Raw genomic sequence first — 19,225 nt, 5'->3', positions numbered from 1 at the left:
TCATAAGATAATCAACGAGTGGTATTGATGCGACCGTGAGCGGTGGTCAAACGATCTTCACTTAATCTATCTACAGTCATGTTGCACTTTACAGTTCAAGTTGAAGACACATTTTCAAGAGGGATGGATCTATATTTTTTTCTGTCCACGGCTATACTAAGATCAATTGTCTAGTAGGGAACTCGAGCCGATGATAACAACCTCGTTGTCATCCCCTCCGACAATCTCCCCGGATTTTGGTATTTTTACTTGCTTTCATTTCTTTGCTTCATTAAAACACACGACCGACTGGAATCTTCATCGTGTCGCGTCTAATTAGGTTTGGTTTTGCTTCCAGCCCCTTGAACGCTCTGCGCTTACTTGGAGGCATCGACCTTGGCAACGTGGGCCAGGAGGTCGAGGACACGGCGGGAGTAACCCCACTCGTTGTCGTACCAAGAGACCAGCTTGACGAAGTTGTCGTTGAGGGAGATACCGGCCTTGGCATCGAAGATGGAGGAGTTGGTGTTGCCGTTAAGGTCAGAGGAGACAACGTCGTCCTCAGTGTAGGCCAGAACACCCTTGAGGTCACCCTCAGAGGCCTCCTTGATGACCTGCTTGATCTGGTCGTAAGAAGCACCCTTCTCGAGGCGAACAGTCAAGTCAACAACGGAGACGTTGGCGGTAGGGACACGCATGGACATGCCGGTGAGCTTGCCGTTGAGCTCAGGGATGACCTTGCCGACAGCCTTGGCGGCACCGGTGCTGGAGGGGATGATGTTCTGGGCAGCACCACGGCCACCTCGCCAGTCCTTGGAGGAAGGACCATCGACGGTCTTCTGGGTGGCAGTGTAGGAGTGGACGGTGGTCATGAGACCCTCAACGATACCGAACTTGTCGTTGATGACCTTGGCGAGGGGAGCCAGGCAGTTGGTGGTGCAAGAAGCGTTGGAGATGATGTCGGCAGAGCCGTCGTACTTGTTCTCGTTGACACCGACGACGTACATGGGAGCGTCGGCGGAGGGGGCAGAGATGATGACCTTCTTGGCACCGCCCTGGAGATGGGCCTTGGCCTTGTCAATGGTGGTGAAGACACCGGTGGACTCAACGACGTAGTCGGCGCCGGTCTCGGACCACTTGATGTTGGCGGGGTCACGCTCAGAGTAGAACTTGATGGTCTTGCCGTTGACGACGAGGTCGTTGCCCTGGTTGCCGACCTCACCCTTGAAGATACCGTGGGAAGAGTCGTACTTGAGCATGTAGACCTGTGGGAAAGGTTTGAGGTTAGCTTTGTGTTGATGATGATGATAGGAACGTGGGGAAATGAGGGGTAGCTTGGCGGGCGTTGAAGAAGCTGCTATCTCGGATGCTATGCCATAAGGATGAAACTCATAGAATCTAGGTAGTCGTCTGCCATGCTCGAGACAGTCTCGTTGACAGTAACACAGTGATGGACCAGTTCCAGATTCATCATGATGTGGTTTCCCAAAGACGTAGCATGACAGTCCAATTGTTCCCCCCTCCTTGTTTTGTCCACTCAATGGATGAATGGCAATTCTTGACGTGTCGTCGCAGAGGGTGGTAGTAAGAAGTAGGCATGATATGACATGATGGCATACAAGCAACAAGATAAGATCATGTTGGGTTGTGATGTTATGATGGCGATGTAGTCGCAGGGGGAATGGAGGGGTAGAAAGCCAAGCAGCCTGAGAATGGAGGGGCAGAGACACACATACCTTTTGGTGAAGAAAGAAGTAGTTGTTTTGTTGTTGAGGATGATGAGAATGAAAAGAAAAGAGAAGAAAGAAGAAAAAGGTCGAGGAGAGAGGGCGGGAGTACAAGTACTAATACTCGAATCGAAATCCATGGCTTTCTCTCTCGCTCTCATCAAGCTCATGTTTAGTTAGTAACCCACCCACCACATCATTCATCATCCCACGAACACACCCCAGACCCAGACAAGGGGGTGTATCGTATAGGTAATCGTAGTGCAGCGTATCATAACAGGGACCAATGGAACATGGAACATCGGGTGAGAGGGTGAGAGGGTGAGAAGGTGAGAGGGTGGGAGACTTTTTTTTTCTTGCTCAGAGTCTACTTACTACTAACCTACCTTGATAGCTGGACGTACAATGGCGTTATAATGACTTTATCTTTTTCAGCCTCTCAATGTTCTATTGCAATTAGACACTGTAGTTGCAGCTGCACGAGATACATGTACTCAAAATATCTCTAGATATTCCCTCTCTCTCTATCATCCATCATGCTCACTTTTCCATCACAGCTCGGTGAGCTAAGGTCCCCACTACTGACAAGAGCTACATGGTGGGGTGATGATTGATGCCCTGGAAAAGATACATGTCCCCATTATGCACGCCTCACTCTATCGCCAAGTACCTTTTCTACCCCTCATGCCATGCCATGCCACCTCAGTTGATTCCATTTCTGTCCCTCCTCCTCCCATGAAAAAGGGAAAGGATGGATACTATTTTTTTATTACTACATAGGAGGTGCCGCCGAACAAGACACCGCGTTCTACCGGGCAACTCTCCGTGATATATTCCAATTCAGGTCAATGGATTCAGCATATCCATCGCAAACAGATCATATGTTTCATTTTCCTCTCCGGAAGCTTCGGTAGACGGTCTTGGTGGATGACCAACACCAGCCTCATCGTTTACTCATTGGATTGCATCTCGTGTCTTGTGTAGGTTTGACGATTGAGATCTTACTTGTCTACGCCGCATGCATTCAGGCCTGCATTACTCTTGGATGCCGTTTTGGTCTTACTAACTCACCGTCCATATCCCCTTTTGCCGCCAAAACTATTCACATTATGTCTCGTCTTCTCGACCCAACATAGTACTATCAACAAAATGGCACCATGCACGTCCCCTATTTGTAAAGCTCGGTTCGCCCTCTTCACCAAGAGTCGTACGGCTTGAACCCATCCTCTCTTCAAGTCTTTCGATATGCTTCCATCGCCTCCATAGCAATAAATAACGACAATCTCTTTCATTAATTCCCTGTTTACGTTGCTTTTATATCTCGGAGTCACCTTAATTGAGCTAGAAGCTTCACCATCACGACGGTAACACTAAAAGAGGCTTAGTACCTGATCTTCGCTCGACTTTAGCTGCGGGCTTTTATATCTGCTGTTGCGTCTTTTTACGCAATGTGGCGGGGCTGGCGGGGGGGTATTGTTTTGCTAATCATCAGTATTGACTCGATTCCATAACATATCCTATTCTGAGATATCGCATAAGACCAAACTGTTGGTGGAATCTGTATGTTTCTAGGAATACACTCAAACTATAGCACCAATATAGATGCTGATCACACATCAATCAAACACAAATCGTCATTGATTTAAAGTAGAAACACATTACTAACAGAAACGTTTGCATTCAAGACACACATGCCCATAAACCAATCGAGTAGCTATTATTAACCTCCAAACTCTACCCGTTTCACTTTCTTGCCGTCCCTCTTCTTGCGGTGAGAGAAGACTCGTAATTGTTGAGGCATCATGTTGTCGACTCAGATCAACTCATCTGAAAGCAGGGCCTCTGTCGGCCCGTCGACAGACCACGGTGCTCGACGGACCGACTATATTCGCTCGTTTATTCAATTCACTCTCAAATATCTCATCAGATCAGATGGAATCAGATCAGATCACTCCATCCATATGTCAATTCCATCGCCAAAAAAAAAAAGAACTCGACTTTCCGCTTATCTGACATCGGTCCTTTGTCTAGACCCCATCGGCGTGTGCATTGGAGTTCAGTATGCTGACTGTTCAAAGATGGGGGACCCTGAATCAGAAACCCATAACTAACAGTTACTATAACATCACCCATACATGCATGCATGATGCAAATAGATATACACGGACCTTTATGGTCTTGTTTTTTATTCGAATTCTTTAATCTCACCGAGATTCCTCACCTGAGATCATGACCTGAGCCCACCTGGACTGGCTGTGGATTGGGCTGATAGAACCCCTGTTTACTGTGGCTAGCAGCTCGATCCCCCCTCCACCATGATTATGATCCCTGGCCAAATCCAACGTCAAATCTGGACCTTCAACATCAGTTCATGATATCGATCCTTCTAGCGAAGACGTTACTCGATTGCTGGCAATAATTACATACTACAATACATTGCATGTTCCGAAACGCTTTGATCGACACTCAACCAAGCCAAGGCACGAGCCCACCACGAACTTTTCCCGTCCGTGTTACGTACAGAGACTCGTCGTCGTCGAATCAATTCTATATCGTTGCAACTCACTTACACACTTCCAATCAGTATTGTTCCCGAATAATCCCTGCTGCCCGATCCAGCCCGTTTGTCGTTTGTCGCCGTGAGGCTGCTTCTCGGTGCTTGACCGTTCGGCTACAGCTACCGCCCCCGGCTTCCACTCCACGTACCGGAGCATCACGGGATCACGGGCTTGGATCGGCTCAAGCCTCGCCTGTCAAAGACACCAACAGACCAGACCTCTTCCCGTCCACCCGTATAACCCCATACAACCCCAGACGGGCTCCAATTCTCCATAGTCTTTACTTGTTTACTCCATACTTGACTCGCTGCCCCGGCTTCTCAGCCTCTTTTTCGAGATCCCGCTTGCCCGGCCTCACCCGTCCCCGGCGTGCATCGGGATCCCCAGGAACCAGATGCCACATTTGGACCCATCATCCCAGGTTTTCCAGCCTTTTTGCATGTCCTAGTCTCCTTCTTCCGTCATGTTCCCGCGGTACTATGCCATGATGCTTTCTCCATCATTGGCCGCTGTCATGAAACCCAGCCCAGCCAGGCCCGCATGATCATCGCACCCCTTCAAGGTGTCCGACAACATGCCCATCTAAACTGCATCTTTAGCTCTCAACCTTGTCTCCAGGTCCGGAATCGTAATGCCGAAGCTATCTGTGTCATGTATTCGTCCTCCTGGGGTCTGCCGAGTTCTCGACGTGAAACGGTACCCACTCACTATCATGTTTGTTAGAGGTTCAAACATCCACTTACACCAAGTTATGTTTTCGTGCCATGTACACAGACAGACAAACCGGTTGACCGAGCATCCATACGTACACAACAAGACTCGACGGATATCCATATCCGTGACATGGTAAAAGTCGTGGAACCCTTTTAACTTGGGATTTGTATGTCGCCAATTGTCTTGCAAGGCCAGAGCCACACCTAGTGTGCGCTCAGCCTGTACTACCTTGATTTCTTCTTTTTTTTTTCGCCTCTTGACCTCGAAGTGACAGAAAACCGGACCAACTGCCCAAGTGACAGAATAGTCTAGTCATTTGTGTCATCTTGGGTCCGCTCTCAGGCTATTTGTTTTCTGTCTCCTAGACTTAGTTGATGTTTCATGCCATTGAAGTCTCTTCACTCGAAGGCATCGACATGTGTAGTCCAGTTCTGCCCTTCCTCCACGGGTCGGAACTCGACCGCGCCATCTGGAAAGTACCCAGCATCCTTCCACGCCGTCATCGTAGCCCCGTCATACGGTCCTTGTTGGGAATTTCCATCGCGTCCGTCTGCCCACCTAAACTCCCACATTGTCCCTGGTTTCACCGCTATCTTTTGCTCCTCGTCGTCCTCATCCTGCTTTGCTGGTTCCACCCAATCCTCTCCTGTCTCCTTTCGATATTCCCGTACCAACAACTCCCTTTCTTGTTCATAGATCTCCTCATGGTCTCGGCTCAAAAGCTTATCTGCCGCTTCTGTAATGGCATCAATTGATGCCTTGATTTTCTTTTGCTCCGGGTCCTCGGGCTCCTCCCCGCCGTCGATGTCCATGCCTTCATTGCCCTTGTTCATCTTCTTAAGCTTCCACTTGGGGATCTTCTTGGGTTTTATTTGCTTTTTCCCCAGTCGGGCCAGAGCCTCGAGCGGCGTCTCGGCGCGTTCAAGGTTAAGGATCAGAGTCTTGAGCAATTCGGATACGATGATCGCATCATCTTCCAACCGCTGTTTCCGCGCCTCGGCTTCGCGCTTCTCGTGCGCTGCCGCTGCCTTCTTCATCTCCTTCTTACTGAGACCTTGTAACCAGTTGTCGTGTACAGCGTCGGGGTCGCCACCTTTGCGAATGTAGTTGCCATCTTGATCGAACTGACCCTCCTCCATTTCTTGCTTCAGATTGAATGCCTCAACTTTAGGGGCATGTTTCTTGAGTCCTCCCAAACCGACCTCCTCGTCGACGCCCTCTTCTTGTATAGCAAGCTCCACATCAGCTTCATCCTCGCTGCTTCCCTCGTCATCGAGTCGAATGCCCTCCTTATCTCTGCTAGTATTTTCGACGCCATCGATCTTATCCGCATCGAGGAAGCGAACTTTGTTCTTCTTGCCACCGCTCTCTTCGACGTTGTCTCCCTCAGGAACATTATTGTCCCCGTTGGCTGCATCATCGTCATCCACAGCAAACATATCGTCGTCGTCATCGTCGCCCGCTGTAGTGCCTGGGGCTTTAGATCCAGACTTCGCAGCATCTGCTTCCTCTTTTTTGCGCTTCTCGTTGCGTGTGTTGAAGTCCTCGTTTTCTGAATCGCTATCATAACCATCGAGGTTCACAGCTCCGCGCTTGGTTCCCGAGCCGCCAATGACATCGGCGTCAAGGATGGCATCTTCTTCGCGAGCGTCAGGTGCAAGGGTTGAAGGGTTGCGCACGTCAAACTTGACTCGTTTCGAATCGGACTCGTCTTCGTGATGATGGGTTCGCGCAAAGTTCTCTCCGTCGCGCTTAGGACGAGCTGAAGGACGTGACGTCATGTTTAATTATGGCTTGTGAGTGCATAAAAATAAACGACCTAAGATTCTGATCCGGAATTACAGTAGATTGACTTGATTATTTGGCCTCGTATGTTTTGTTGTCGAGTTCTCTGGTACCCTGGGGAGGGTTAATTGAAAAGTAAAGGATGATGGATCATGGAGCTTGGATGTTCTACATGTTAAAGTTCTAGGCGTAGTATCTAACTAAGCCTTATTGGGTAATGATCTTCGTCAGCTCACGATCTAAGCTTCAGGCACGTAAACTGAGCCTCAGGGTTAAATCTGGGCCAGTGAGAGCGTGCGTGTGAAGAGGCGCTCTCTCTCGCTCTCTCTCTCTCCAATGAGATAGAATAGCATATTAGGTGGTCTAAGACTACATAGGTATTCTTTATAGACGTGCGAAGATATATACAACTTTTTCCTTATCATTATATCATTTGTTTTTGTTGAACAAAACTTGAAAGTCAACTTCTATTTGAATTAATGGACAAGATAAGGTGTTAAGACAATGGGTATGAATACCATTAGGTACTCATGACGAACAAAGGGCTTAGCTTCAGACAAACATTTGTGACATATTAAGCTTCTGAAGAATTATTGGAACTGTATAATAAAATTCACTTTAAACTCTGAATGGAATAACCAATCACAAGTTCAAGTAAGTCACTTACACATCACTATAGGGTGACCTGCACCCTGCTCATTACCTAGTCACTTTTGAGTGCCTGCCAGCCGAACTGCGTCATCAAGAGCTGCCTTTGTAGCCTCCATAGGCCCCACGTTACCTGTGGCTCTGGACCTTCAAACGTACATCGCCCAGCTCATTCCTTTAATCTTCGGATCTTGCAATCACGACTATAAATTCGTTGCGCAACAACCTTTATTATCCCTCTCAGCATTGGTAGCTGAAAAAATACCGACTTCGAGACGACACAACCGCGCTATCTTCTGACCGCCTGTGGACCGCAAAACTCGACATCTTGAATCTACGACATCGCTGAGTTCACGCATAAGAATATACCACCGTCACCATGGTTCGTACTTTATTCAGGGACGTAGTTTCAGTTCCAACTGCTAACTTGCCCCCAGTACTCAGGCTTTGGAGGCGGATACGATCCCGCTAACCCCGAGCACCTATACAACATGGCCCGCCATGGACGACGACCCATCGTGCAGCGCTTCGACGAATACTATCGATGCTATCCTCTCGTTATGGCCCCTGGTGCCGAACGACCAGAGCTCAATTATGGCTCCAAGATCATCCTACCACCATCGGCCCTCGACAAAGTGTCCAAGCTTCATGTGCAGTGGCCTCTGCTTATGGAACTTATCAACGGAGAGAAGGGACGTCACTCGCACGCTGGTGTGCTGGAGTTTATCGCAGAGGAAGGACGAGCATACATTCCCCAATGGGTATGACCTCGTAGCATTTTTCTAGAAAGTCTTGCTAACGCTGAGCAGATGATGGTGACCCTTGGAATGGACGTTGGCGACATGATTCAGATCCGTACTACATCACTGGAGCTGGCCAAGATGGTCAAGCTGCAGCCTCAGTCCGTCAACTTCCTTGAGATTAGTGATCCCAAGGCTGTTCTGGAAAAGGCATTCCGCAACTTTGCCACACTGACCAAGGGCGATGTGTTCAACTTTTCCTACAACGACGAAGTCTACGACGTGGCTGTTCTCGACGTGAAGCCTGAGACGGACAAGATGGGAGTCAGTATGATTGAAACCGATGTATCGGTAGAGTTCGCCCCACCAGTCGGATACGTCGAACCTGAACGTCAGAGCGGAACCAGCACCCCCAGGAGCACACGAGGCGGTGCCCCCGCTGGAGGCCTATTGCACAACCAAGGAACCATGGCCCAGTCCATCAACTACAGCGCCATTGCGCCTTCAGTAACAAGTAACGTGACCAATTTCCTCGGAGAGGGCCAGAAACTCGTCAAGAAGAGCAGTAAAGCCTCAACACCCAAGCCAGCAACCCCAGTCCCTACAGTGGACATTCCAGGCATGCCCAAGAGGCGTGACGGTGCCCCTGCAGCTCTGCGCCTGGCTCCCAACAAACTTTTCTTTGGCTATGAGATCAAGCCTGTCAAGACAGATGCCGACAAGGAAAAGGAGAAGGAAAGTGCCAATAGGCCTCATTTTGCTGGTCAGGGTCAGACACTCCGAGGTGCAGTTAAGAGAAAAGGCGAAGGAGATGACAAGACCAAGGCCCCCGAGAAGAAGGGTACCAGCGAAGGAAACAGACTGGACGGTCGACGACCGAGATGATTGATGGCTTTCTGATGATTTGAAGCGGCGTTTGGGCGGAAATGCATATGTCTTAGAACTTGATTGAACCCATACTATGTAGTCTGGTACCAGATGCCTATATTAGTGCTTGTTGCTTTACGCATGAATAAGCCTGCTACTTGGAGTGTATATATAACTTTGCAATTGAGACTTGGGGACATGGCCTCAGCTTGGGTTGTAGCGAAATGCCTCTCCCGCTACTTGTGTGACTGGCCTGATTTTCCATCGTTACTTGGTGAAATGATAATCGCCCCTGCAGTGCTTGTTTTTGGATAAGCAGATCCCATTTGTGAGGATGGGAGATCCTTAGTTCTTGCAAGCAACTGGAATCGGATGTGTAGAGGTATGTTTATCATGTCAATCTTGGAAGAAGCCGCAAAAAACTAATACGAAAGCAGCTGGCTATAGCCTCCGAGATATTGGACAAGTACGATAATAACGACAACTAGGCCGGTTGCAAGGGAAAGGAGGTACCTGACTTGTTGTTGTTTGTGATGGATATGCAATGAACAGCCGGTTTGGATATACAATGAACCCATGGCCCGAAAGGACAAAGCCCAAGCTGATCGGGAGACATAAGTATATGAATATCACTCAACGATGGCCACTTTTGTTATTCCATGGTCAAGTTATCTTGAGTAACATCACATCAACGAATACTTGGGAGGCTAGTGTCAGGCTTACACAGAGCCTCAAGCATCGAATAGAACGCCTTTGTGAGGGCTTTGCCACAGAAACCACGATGAAGGTATTATCAGGTAAAATCTCCTTGATTTCAGTTATGTATCGAGTCGTTGATTGAAAATATCACAGACTGATGCTATTTCGATGGCTACCAATCCAGTTCGTTGGTTGTAAATCTCTTGTTCCATCTTTCACCAATATCCCGTCGAGCGAAGAATATCTTCTCTGGATCCCTATTTAGCTCCAGCCATGGGGAGTAATCTACTCTGGGGCCCCAGAGCTACCGGCGAGCCACTGGCCAAATCTGGCTTCTTTCTCAGGGGTAGCACTAAACGCAAGTCAGTAACATATTCCAGACTCAAAGACAACCATAACCCACTCGCGATCGTCCTCAGTCTTGCTCATCTTGACATCATCGTCGATTTCCTCCTTTTTGTGCTTCATCTTCTTGGCAAGAGGAGAGACGACAGCGTCCTCGTCCTCATCCTCGGACTCAACCTTCTTCTTGCGACCCTTGGCGGGAGTGGCGCGCTTGCGGGGAGTCTTCTTGGGAGTAGGCGTGGAAGCGGGAGCAGGAGATTCGCCAGCAGAGACTTCTCCATGGCGACCCTTGAAGTCGCGCATAATGGACTTGCTGAAGTGCTGCCTGTTTTGGTGGTCAGTAAATGCATTGTCATGGGTGCGTTGGAGAGTTGAGTGAGGAAGAGAATGAAGGAAAATACGTACGAGATAGCATCTTTGGTGAAGGAGTACCCAAGAGATTCCATGGAGCTGTGAACCTTGGGCCAGTTGTAGCGCATGCGCTCACCGTCCTGGGCGCCCATGATGATAGCGACGCAAAGATCGCGCTCGGCGTTGGCATCCCACTTCTTCTCAGCAGGAGGCATGATGGCGGTTGAGAGAACTCTTTGGTATCAATGAAGGTATGATTTGAGAATGTCGAGTGAGAGTGAGAGTGAGAGTGAGAGTGGAGGTGAGAGGTTGCGAGGGGGATGGATGAGTAGTGTAGAAGGGGGGGGGATGGAAGAATGGAGGTGGGGATAAATGAAAGATAATGGAGAGTGAGTGAAGGGAAATAAAGAGGGGTTGAGAAGCGCAGTGATATGAGATAAAAAGATGGAATGAAGAGTGTAGAAGAGTATTGTAGCAGGCAGAGGCACTTGATTGTTATGCTTAGGTGTGTAAATCTTAGGGTACAAAAACAAATAGTCCAAGAAGCCTAGTCTAAGTGGCATAAGCTGACCTACTAATTTTGTCTTGAACGCTTCCAGTGGCCAACCCGATACCCTGAGGTTTGCCAAACAGGATTTGACCGCACAAACATTCACAAGTATGCAGAAATTAACTTGAATCTAGTTCACTCTACTATAATCAATGACAAGTTAGATTACGGCGTTGAAGCTGAAGATATCGTGGAGTGTCAAGTTTAGCACAGCATAACAAAAAATCATGAAACCAAAGGCAACGAGTACGGGCGATATTCTTCAATTTATCAGAGACATGCTCATGATATTCCCATCATACTGGGCTATTCGCCGTTACATGCAGGCATATGTATAAGCATCATAGCCTAATTCCACCCCCTATTTGTTCTGCGATGGGCCTCAAAGCCAGTATACCCACCCTTCATTCATCGTGAAATTCGTTACGTCGAGGTTTGCCAAAGAAACGACAAGATTTAGGCCTCGCCGCTGTCGCCCTCATCGTCGGCATCAGGCTCAGCCCTGAGATTTGTTAGATTGATAGCTAGTGGATAAATTGTGAGGTAGACTTACTTGGGAGTGACATTTCGGGCTCGCTTGGCGCCCTTGGGAGACAGGAGGTCACCATCGTCGGCGTCGGCATCCTCCATCTTGAGCTGCATCTTCATGTCCTCAAGGTCTTCATCGTCATCGGCGATGGAAGCAGACTTGGCGGGAGCCTTTCGCTTGGGGGCTCGCTTGGGAGTCTTGGGAGCTGTAGCTCGAGCCTTGCGAGGAGTGGCGGTGTCAGAACCAGCGTTCTGGATAGCAGCGGTGTCGCGGTTCTTTCGAAGCTTCTGAACATGCTGGCTGGAGAGAGAAGAAAGTTAGCTTGAGATCAGGAGAGGAAATGATTCAAAAACAAGAGGAACAAAAGTACTTGATCGCGTCAAAGGAGTAAGTGTAGCCCTTGGTGCGCATCTTGTCAGCCACACTGGTAAGGATGGCCTTGTTGGGCTTCATCTCTTCCAAGAGCGCAAGAAGGAGATCCTCGTGAGAGGCAGCATCCCATCCGCGGGTAGCTTTGGGTGGCATGATGAATTGAACAGGCGAAGCAAGTAATAGAAAACAAAAGTATGTGCTGCTTAGTGTAGATGGTGTGCGATAGATAATGTGAGGTAGGTAATGAATGATGTACGAAGGTAGATGAGAAAGGATGAAGTGTTATGAAAGGAGAATGCGGGGGGTAAGAGATGCAAGCAGAAAAACAGAAAACAACTTTGCAGGTAGGCAACAAGCAAAAACAAAAAAACAAAAGAGAGTGAAACCTCGTACCGAAGAGCACTCTCGGTGAATGAGTATCCCTTCCCCTGGAGATCACTCATTACATTGCTCCAGTCATCGGAGCTGGGCTTGATGTGCTGAAAAAGGCTGATGAGGATATCCTCATGGACGTTGGCGTCCCAAATCATCACTTGACGTTTGGCCATGATGTTGGATGAGTAGATAGATAGGCAGACAGGTATGTAGATAGATAGATGGAAAAACAAGTGGGAGAAATGAAAGGTAGAAACGAAATGCTCAGAGATGAGGCAATATACCCAAATCTCTCATAAGGCTTAGGATGGTTATGTAATGAATGAAGCACTGTTCTCGATGTTTGCGTAGAAAACTTGCAGTCTGAAATAAGAAAAAGTGAACACATACCGAACAGCGTCAAAGGAAGTGGTGTATCCACGAGTCTTGAGGTACTCCTCGATGGATTCCTTGATGGCAGGAGTCAAGCCCTTGTTGGTCTGAGCACCAGTGTAGAGGCCGACGACGAGATCCAAGAGGAAATCGGCGTTGTCCCAATCGCTTGGCTTTCCAGGCATGATGTTGAGTTGATTATATTGAGTGAGGAAAAGGGTGATGGTTGTTGTTGATAATGATGGCGATGTTGTGTTGAAGAAATCGAAGAGGACGATGACGGAGAATAAATAGGCAAGCTGCACAGGTTTGCAGCTGCAGGAGGCACTCGAAAGGAACAATAGCAGAGGAATGATTCACAAGAATGCGAGGCTAGTGCCGATCACCGTTTGGTTGCAATGAATGTAGGTAGTAATAATCCAGAGACTAACTGCAGTGCGAGATCGGTGCCTTTTAAATGGCTGGAAACGAGACGAGTCACCCGACTCTACCAACAAGACTGATTGTTGTCTGTCTACCTATATGTATACATGTAGTTTATATTTTAGATCCATAGACAATGGTTTATCTCCTCCGTTCTGTAGCAATAAAGCACCTGCCCCCTTTTATACAAACATTTGAGCCAGTTGTAACAAACTGCGCAATAGACATCATTCCACGCTTGCAGGTATCTATTTCGCATAGTAAAAAAACAAGGACCATTTGCGCAACTCCCAGTCTCTAACGCCCATGCCCGTGATATAAAATTTGTCTAGTAAGGGGGCTACTATCTATGCTTCACCATAAGTAGCAAAACTGGAAACGGTTAGTCCGCGTGGTTCACGTCAAGCAGGCAATAATTAACTTACTCGGAAGCAAAATCCGTGGGGCCACTGTGAGCTGCGAGGGCTAACACAGCTTCATCATCCATGTCATCGTCCTTTGCAGGTTCTGGCGAACCCATACGTTGTCGTTTAGCACTAGGTTCGTCGTTATCCACATCTACCTCGCCGTCCGCATCACCATCGGCATCTATATCTTCATGTTCCGGCTGTAATTGCTCTTGAGGCAAGATGGCATGGGGCTCGTGGTTCTGTTCTATTGGTTGAGGTTGAGATTGAGATATGGCGTCTGTGTCAGTAGCTTCGCGAGTCTCTTGTGGTGGTTCTTGCGGAAGCTCCTGAGATTGGTAGTCGTGCTGTATCTCCTGATCAGGCTGAGGCTGAGGCTGAGGCTGCGTGGTTGGGTTGGGTTGTTGGCCGGGTTGAGATTGTTGAGCTGACTGAGGTTGAGTCTGCTGAGGCTGAGGCTGCTGAGGTTGTTGGTCAGGTTGGGATTGTTGATCAGATTGAGACTGCTGCTCAGGCTGAGGCTGCTGAGGCTGCTGAGGCTGTTGACCGGGTTGACCGGATTGACCAGGCTGTCCATGTTGAAGAGGGTGTAAGTGAGGAGGATTCTGAGGGAGCGCAGGTGTAAGATTTGGGCTTGGGTACGTGACCGGGCCTGGACCAGGGACCGCATTGCCAGGAGTCGATGCCTGTGGTGTAGGCGGCGCAGAAGAGATAGTGCCAGGTCTCATAGCAGCCTGGACTTGTTGAGGATGTGTGGGTTGATGACCAGCAGGAGTAGGGTCATAAGACTGGGCACCCTGGGGATAAGGAGGCGCAGAATTGGGTGGTGGCCCATGATCGATACCGAGTGCCAGAGGTGGATGAGGAGCACCCTCTCCCGGAGCTCCGGGAACTGGAACAGGAGGCTGTTTTCTAGGTCGACCTCTTCCAGGACCGGGACGACGTGTGATGGGATTCATAGTCGGATCATTCCGCCGTACTGTGTCTCCATTAGGGCCAGGAATGTCTGACTTGTGTTGAGCCCGACGTAGACCTTGAAAGTGTTGACTGGCATGATGTTAGTATTGTGAAGAGTAAAAGTTTGAGAAGTATTGTATTGTGTGAGATCAGTTTGAAATTTGGAATATATTATATATGTTGGGGTTATGAATGGATATATGAGTATGATTGTGTGGTGTGATAGTTAAAAGAGCTGGTGGATGTGTATAAGTCAACTTTGACGCGTAGAATGAGACAGCGACAGCAATTGTTAAGACGTGATAGGCAGTTTGTGTGGTTTAACTGAGCGGGATCGTATTGTAATTGACCGAGTAACGAGTACATATACAATAATAAAAGTATAAAGCATAAAGGACTTACCGACAGCCTTCATTGGTGAAGCCATAGCCCAGGCTTCTCATATGGTTACCAATAGTGGTCCATTCCGAGCCGCTTATGACGCCAATGTTTTTAACGGAGAGAATAGTAAAGAACAAGTCTTTGTCTGCCCTGTCATTCCAGTTTTTACTATTCATACTGGACAGGAGCAGTTACTGAAAAAGTCGACTTGACAAGTTTTGATAGGCTTTGAGGCGGTGACGCGACTTGAGATGGTTGGAAGCTGTTAAGGCAATGGCTGGATCAATGGGAAAATTGGTAGTGTAGTGAAATTGCTAAGGTAAGATAATAATAGTTAGTAGAGGGAGGTAGGGAGAGTCTCTGAACGGAACAGGTTGGTCCAAGCTCCTTCGTCCACTGCATCTTCTTGGCATGGGGAAGCATGGAAGACGACACACTACGTAGTAAGTGTCCATCGGATCCGGATGAATGATGGCTCCGATGCATCCAGTAGAGTAGAGTAGAGTAGAGCTTATCATTGTGCATTGTGCAGGTCGAGATGTAATTGGGCAGGATATCATTTGTGATTGTTTTTCTCGAGTCTTTGCTTTTTCTTCTACTCGGTTGCTACTCTGTTTTGTTTGATGATGATTATCCAGGAAGGTTGCCGTGATCATAGAAAAGCCGTTGAATAACAGACATGGTCAAGGTTTTTATTTGGGTTCAACCTCATTCTCAACGACGCTGAATAGACCATCAGAAAAAGGTAAAGAATTAAACGTATCCTGAGCCAATGGCAGATGACTTGGTTAAGTGCCAACAACCGTCACAACACAAAAGTAAAACTCACGAGATGTGCATCACAAGCCGAGTTATGAAAGGTGTGCTCTCGAAACGGTCTAGAAGATGTAGCTACGTAAGCGAAACGGTAGTGAAAACGGAGTTGGTCAAGTGGCAAAAGACCAGAGTTGCGCCACACTTTTGAAGCAAGGGGCCTGAAGCCTGAGAAGAACAAAGAGGGGGGACAAGAAAAGAGGACGGAGTGGGGCCTTTTCTCACGTGCTTTCGTTCCCATTTCCTGATGAACAAGGTCCCACCAGCTTCGCGCCCGTCGCGTCTCCCACCCACTTCATCTCATGCCCTCCATAACGACCAACAATTGAATAGCGAGCCATACGCGACCGTAGAAGAGATTTGTGATAAAACAAATGTATTATTATCCTCAGATCAATATAAACTGAAACTTTCCAGACTTCTCCAGCTGTTGTGGTTGTTGAATTGCTGCTTTTCATTCTCGTCGTCTCGGCTTCCATCCATTAACATTTTTCTAGGCTACACCCCTCAGCTGGGTGTCAATAGCCAAAAGGGCAAAGCAAAGCAAGCAAGCCTCGGCGGATCGGCTGCATGCTGCAATCTCTTTCATTCTTTGAGTGTCAAGGCGTTAGGTGGCCATTTGTGAATCTCTCTTGTCTCGTATCAATTACTATCAAACTTTTATCAATGTGAACTTTTCCACACACCATGATCGGGTTTAAGCTCAATCCAGTCCATCCGACCAATTAAGAATGCATCTATAAAGTGCCACGAGGCAATGTAAACAACCATCATCATCATTATGGTCGCTATGGATCGCCAAGTTGTCCAACCAGGTTGGCTTCAAGTTTTCTCCCCCTGGGCTGTTGCATGTCGTATGCCCCAAGTGCCGTAGATAATTCGTCGGTGACCCGCGAAATGAGTCACACTCTGTGGTTTCACTCCATTCCTGGGATTTACACCCCTGTCCAAAGCCTGCTTTAGTTTGATGTGTCGGAAGCTTTGATTTAGAAGTCTCGTCTTTGGTTAATTGAATTGTCCTTGGCTGATTTTAAGCTTACGAGATCCGATCGTTTACCTCTTGAGGGAAGGATCGAGAGGGAGATAGTAGGTACCTATTAAGCCCTCTATCATTCTAGGCGAAGTCCAAATCAATTAATATCATCAAGAGGATTGATCTTCTCAACAGGTTGATGCCACCTCTTCTTGATTCTAAAAACAATCCATTAATTGAAACTGGACCTGCCGCACCCACTGGAGCGTAATGGCTGCAGCGCCCCTAGCTCCGGCGACAGGGGACCTCGGGGGCCATGGGGCGCTGTCTTAGACTCAGAATTAGTGGGCTTAGCGGGGGGTCAGCAACCACTTTACGCGGTGTTCGCGCCGACCACAGCCCATCGGCGCGCCCCATTTTCCATCAACGGGAAGGATCGTCTTTGGTTCCGACAGGACGAGATTTTAATTCAGGCAACTATGGAGCATCGTCGCCATCATTGACCTCCCTTTTCCATGGATATTCTGTCATCTCAGACAGTTTCCTCACGGCTCTCTGCAGTGCAGCATTGCGCTATGGGACCCATGCTGTGCCTGGACTGGGATCCATAGATCCTCCCCCTGTATCTGCCTGTTGGGTACTTGCTAGCTTCGTTCCCCCACAAGGAGTTGTTGGTATGGATGGTATTGGTATGGGATGGGATGGGTGTAGATGTACTGTCAAGAGGTGTGTGTGGTATCACTTTTAGGTTGGATCTTAGCAAACAGCTACTGCACGGCGGATTCCTACATATAACACAGATCCCCTCTCCTCCTCTTCTGTTTCCTCTTTCTTAGTGCTGCCTCCCTTTTCCATCTCTTCCGTCTCTCTTCCTCATCCGTCCTTCGTATTCATCCATAACAACCATCCAGACAAACGTTTCACATGCACATATAAATCGACTTCGTTGGGCTCTACTGACCCCCTTTCAAAGACGGGGTTTCCTCCCGATACGCCTCTTGCCGGCCCGTTCCACTTCGGCCTCGTTCATCTTGTTGGTTCAAGAGAATAACCAACTTCTGCAAAATCCCTTGAACGACTCGACTTTAACCATTTTCATCCATCCGATTTATTATCCTCGGTTCAGCTTCAGCCTCGTCGAATCATTTCTTCGAGTTTACGAAGGTCACGTTCCACTGTGACAGTGACTCAGAGTCGAACTTTTCAACATCATATTCGGACCGCTGACTCCTTCGTTCCGACATTGTCAGGCTCCATATCTAAGGCATCCAAAGACATAGCTGCCTAGTAGCTTCACATGTTCTAATCTATATTATCAAACCTTGACAAGAATTCTGCCTAAATCCACGACATCATTCTTGCCTCAATCTACTATTCTTCTTCTTTACTATCTATTTACTCATATTGTTATTTTTCTTTTCACACTACACAACATTTATAATGACTCCCAACAGCGAGAACGGCATGGCTAGATTCCTTATGGCCATCTTGAACCAGAAAAATCTTAAGGATGTAAGTAAATCCAACTACGAGCACCCTCACGAGTATATTCCTAACATCCTTCTTAGATCGACTGGAATGCAGTCGCCTCAGACCCGGTACTCCTACAGCCCATTACAAATGGACATGCCGCAAGGATGCGATATACTCGCTTCCGTGACACTGTCAGGGGCCACCAGCCACAGAAGAGAGCTCGTGCTGAAGACAAGAGTCGAGTAGCAAAGTCGAAAAAGACGCAGAAGCCCAAGAACCAGAGCCTTGCAAAGCCAAACTCTGCAGAGAGCATCGCATCTTATGCTCAAGCTCATCAAAGTCCTCTCATCAAACAGGAAAAGAACCAAGGCTACCTGGCGCAGTTCTCTCCCGCCTCGACCTTGTCTCCTTACCCAACCGACCGCCGAGACGATTTCGACCATCGCTTCCTGACTCCTTGCAGTGATGACATGCAAGGCCTTGCTATCAACCCAGCCTCCCTCGAGGACTTGAGAATAAGTAACGGGTTTGGTCCTTCTATGGACTCTGCTCCTGACTTCATGGCTCAACCTCTTCACGATCCTATCGTTGTAGGGCAATCCCCCTTTCATACGTTTGACCCCCCTTACGACTTGACTTCCTTCAAGCCTACCATTAGTGGTGACCCTCATGGTAGTCCTGACGTTGTCGATTTCAACGGTACCTCGTCTCTTGCGGACTGCAGCCCTGGATGGATGGATCACTTCAATGATCAATCCTTCTGATACTCATTCAGAACGGGAAAGACGAAGTGATACGGATAGAGGTAGAGGGGGTGAGATTGATGATGTACAAAAACTGGTGTCCTGGTAGATTGCTTCTTTCTTTTATATGACTTAATGACAACGACTTTTTCTTTCACAAGGTACTTCCATTATCTCCTTACTGTCATGGTATTATTCATCTCTGGTTTCTATTTGGGTCTGCCCACTGGGGTCAACTGTTCTTTGAGGTTGACATGGACAGACGATAAAAAAAAGGTCATCGGTTACTGGAATTCGTCTTGTTGGAACTCACACGTCGCTATGAAAGCTGTATACTAGCGTTTCTGTATGCAATCTAATATGAGAAATATCTCCATACTGCATTACGTTCTCATTGATGGAAGACTGCCTAAACATAGTATCTCAGGGGACTGGAACATTCTA

The 19,225-nt window shown here is 48.0% G+C and overlaps 9 protein-coding genes across 9 annotated transcripts; 2 read left to right on the top strand and 7 right to left on the bottom strand.

Annotated features, from left to right (window-relative positions):
• Positions 1–111: 111 nt before the first annotated feature.
• Positions 112–1,453, bottom strand: FGSG_06257 (glyceraldehyde-3-phosphate dehydrogenase; the record flags this gene model as incomplete). Its single annotated transcript, XM_011326605.1, has 2 exons — positions 112–1,244; positions 1,436–1,453. 2 exons carry the CDS (start codon positions 1,451–1,453, stop codon positions 357–359), a joined length of 906 nt encoding a protein of 301 aa, XP_011324907.1. The 3' UTR covers positions 112–356.
• Positions 1,454–2,546: 1,093 nt separating this feature from the next.
• FGSG_12898 (uncharacterized protein) lies at positions 2,547–2,998 on the bottom strand (the record flags this gene model as incomplete). Its single annotated transcript, XM_011326604.1, has 2 exons — positions 2,547–2,625; positions 2,778–2,998. The coding sequence occupies 2 exons, from the start codon at positions 2,996–2,998 to the stop codon at positions 2,547–2,549; spliced, it is 300 nt and encodes a 99-aa protein (XP_011324906.1).
• A 1,072-nt stretch (positions 2,999–4,070) lies between these two features.
• On the bottom strand, positions 4,071–4,667 carry FGSG_12897 (uncharacterized protein; the record flags this gene model as incomplete). Its single annotated transcript, XM_011326603.1, has 3 exons — positions 4,071–4,115; positions 4,277–4,456; positions 4,557–4,667. The coding sequence occupies 3 exons, from the start codon at positions 4,665–4,667 to the stop codon at positions 4,071–4,073; spliced, it is 336 nt and encodes a 111-aa protein (XP_011324905.1).
• Positions 4,668–5,150: 483 nt separating this feature from the next.
• Positions 5,151–6,870, bottom strand: FGSG_06256 (uncharacterized protein). The gene has a single exon (XM_011326602.1). The coding sequence runs from the start codon at positions 6,757–6,759 to the stop codon at positions 5,377–5,379; it is 1,383 nt and encodes a 460-aa protein (XP_011324904.1). The 5' UTR covers positions 6,760–6,870; the 3' UTR covers positions 5,151–5,376.
• A 920-nt stretch (positions 6,871–7,790) lies between these two features.
• On the top strand, positions 7,791–9,036 carry FGSG_06255 (uncharacterized protein; the record flags this gene model as incomplete). The annotated part of the gene is made up of 3 exons (XM_011326601.1): positions 7,791–7,793; positions 7,849–8,172; positions 8,221–9,036. The coding sequence occupies 3 exons, from the start codon at positions 7,791–7,793 to the stop codon at positions 9,034–9,036; spliced, it is 1,143 nt and encodes a 380-aa protein (XP_011324903.1).
• Positions 9,037–10,080: 1,044 nt separating this feature from the next.
• FGSG_06254 (uncharacterized protein) lies at positions 10,081–10,628 on the bottom strand (the record flags this gene model as incomplete). Its single annotated transcript, XM_011326600.1, has 2 exons — positions 10,081–10,387; positions 10,468–10,628. 2 exons carry the CDS (start codon positions 10,626–10,628, stop codon positions 10,081–10,083), a joined length of 468 nt encoding a protein of 155 aa, XP_011324902.1.
• A 791-nt stretch (positions 10,629–11,419) lies between these two features.
• Positions 11,420–11,945, bottom strand: FGSG_06253 (uncharacterized protein; the record flags this gene model as incomplete). The annotated part of the gene is made up of 3 exons (XM_011326599.1): positions 11,420–11,465; positions 11,517–11,792; positions 11,863–11,945. 3 exons carry the CDS (start codon positions 11,943–11,945, stop codon positions 11,420–11,422), a joined length of 405 nt encoding a protein of 134 aa, XP_011324901.1.
• Positions 11,946–13,381: 1,436 nt separating this feature from the next.
• FGSG_06252 (uncharacterized protein) lies at positions 13,382–14,955 on the bottom strand (the record flags this gene model as incomplete). The annotated part of the gene is made up of 3 exons (XM_011326598.1): positions 13,382–13,406; positions 13,460–14,488; positions 14,801–14,955. The coding sequence occupies 3 exons, from the start codon at positions 14,953–14,955 to the stop codon at positions 13,382–13,384; spliced, it is 1,209 nt and encodes a 402-aa protein (XP_011324900.1).
• Positions 14,956–18,005: 3,050 nt separating this feature from the next.
• On the top strand, positions 18,006–18,802 carry FGSG_06251 (uncharacterized protein; the record flags this gene model as incomplete). Its single annotated transcript, XM_011326597.1, has 2 exons — positions 18,006–18,077; positions 18,134–18,802. The coding sequence occupies 2 exons, from the start codon at positions 18,006–18,008 to the stop codon at positions 18,800–18,802; spliced, it is 741 nt and encodes a 246-aa protein (XP_011324899.1).
• Between the last annotated feature and the right edge of the window lie 423 nt (positions 18,803–19,225).

The sequence above is a fragment of the Fusarium graminearum genome, chromosome 3, assembly GCF_000240135.3.
Source record: "Fusarium graminearum PH-1 chromosome 3, whole genome shotgun sequence".
Classification (NCBI taxonomy): Eukaryota; Fungi; Ascomycota; class Sordariomycetes; order Hypocreales; family Nectriaceae; genus Fusarium; species Fusarium graminearum.
The sequence above is the reverse complement of the archived record's forward strand: the minus strand, read 5'-3'. Positions and strand labels throughout refer to the sequence as shown.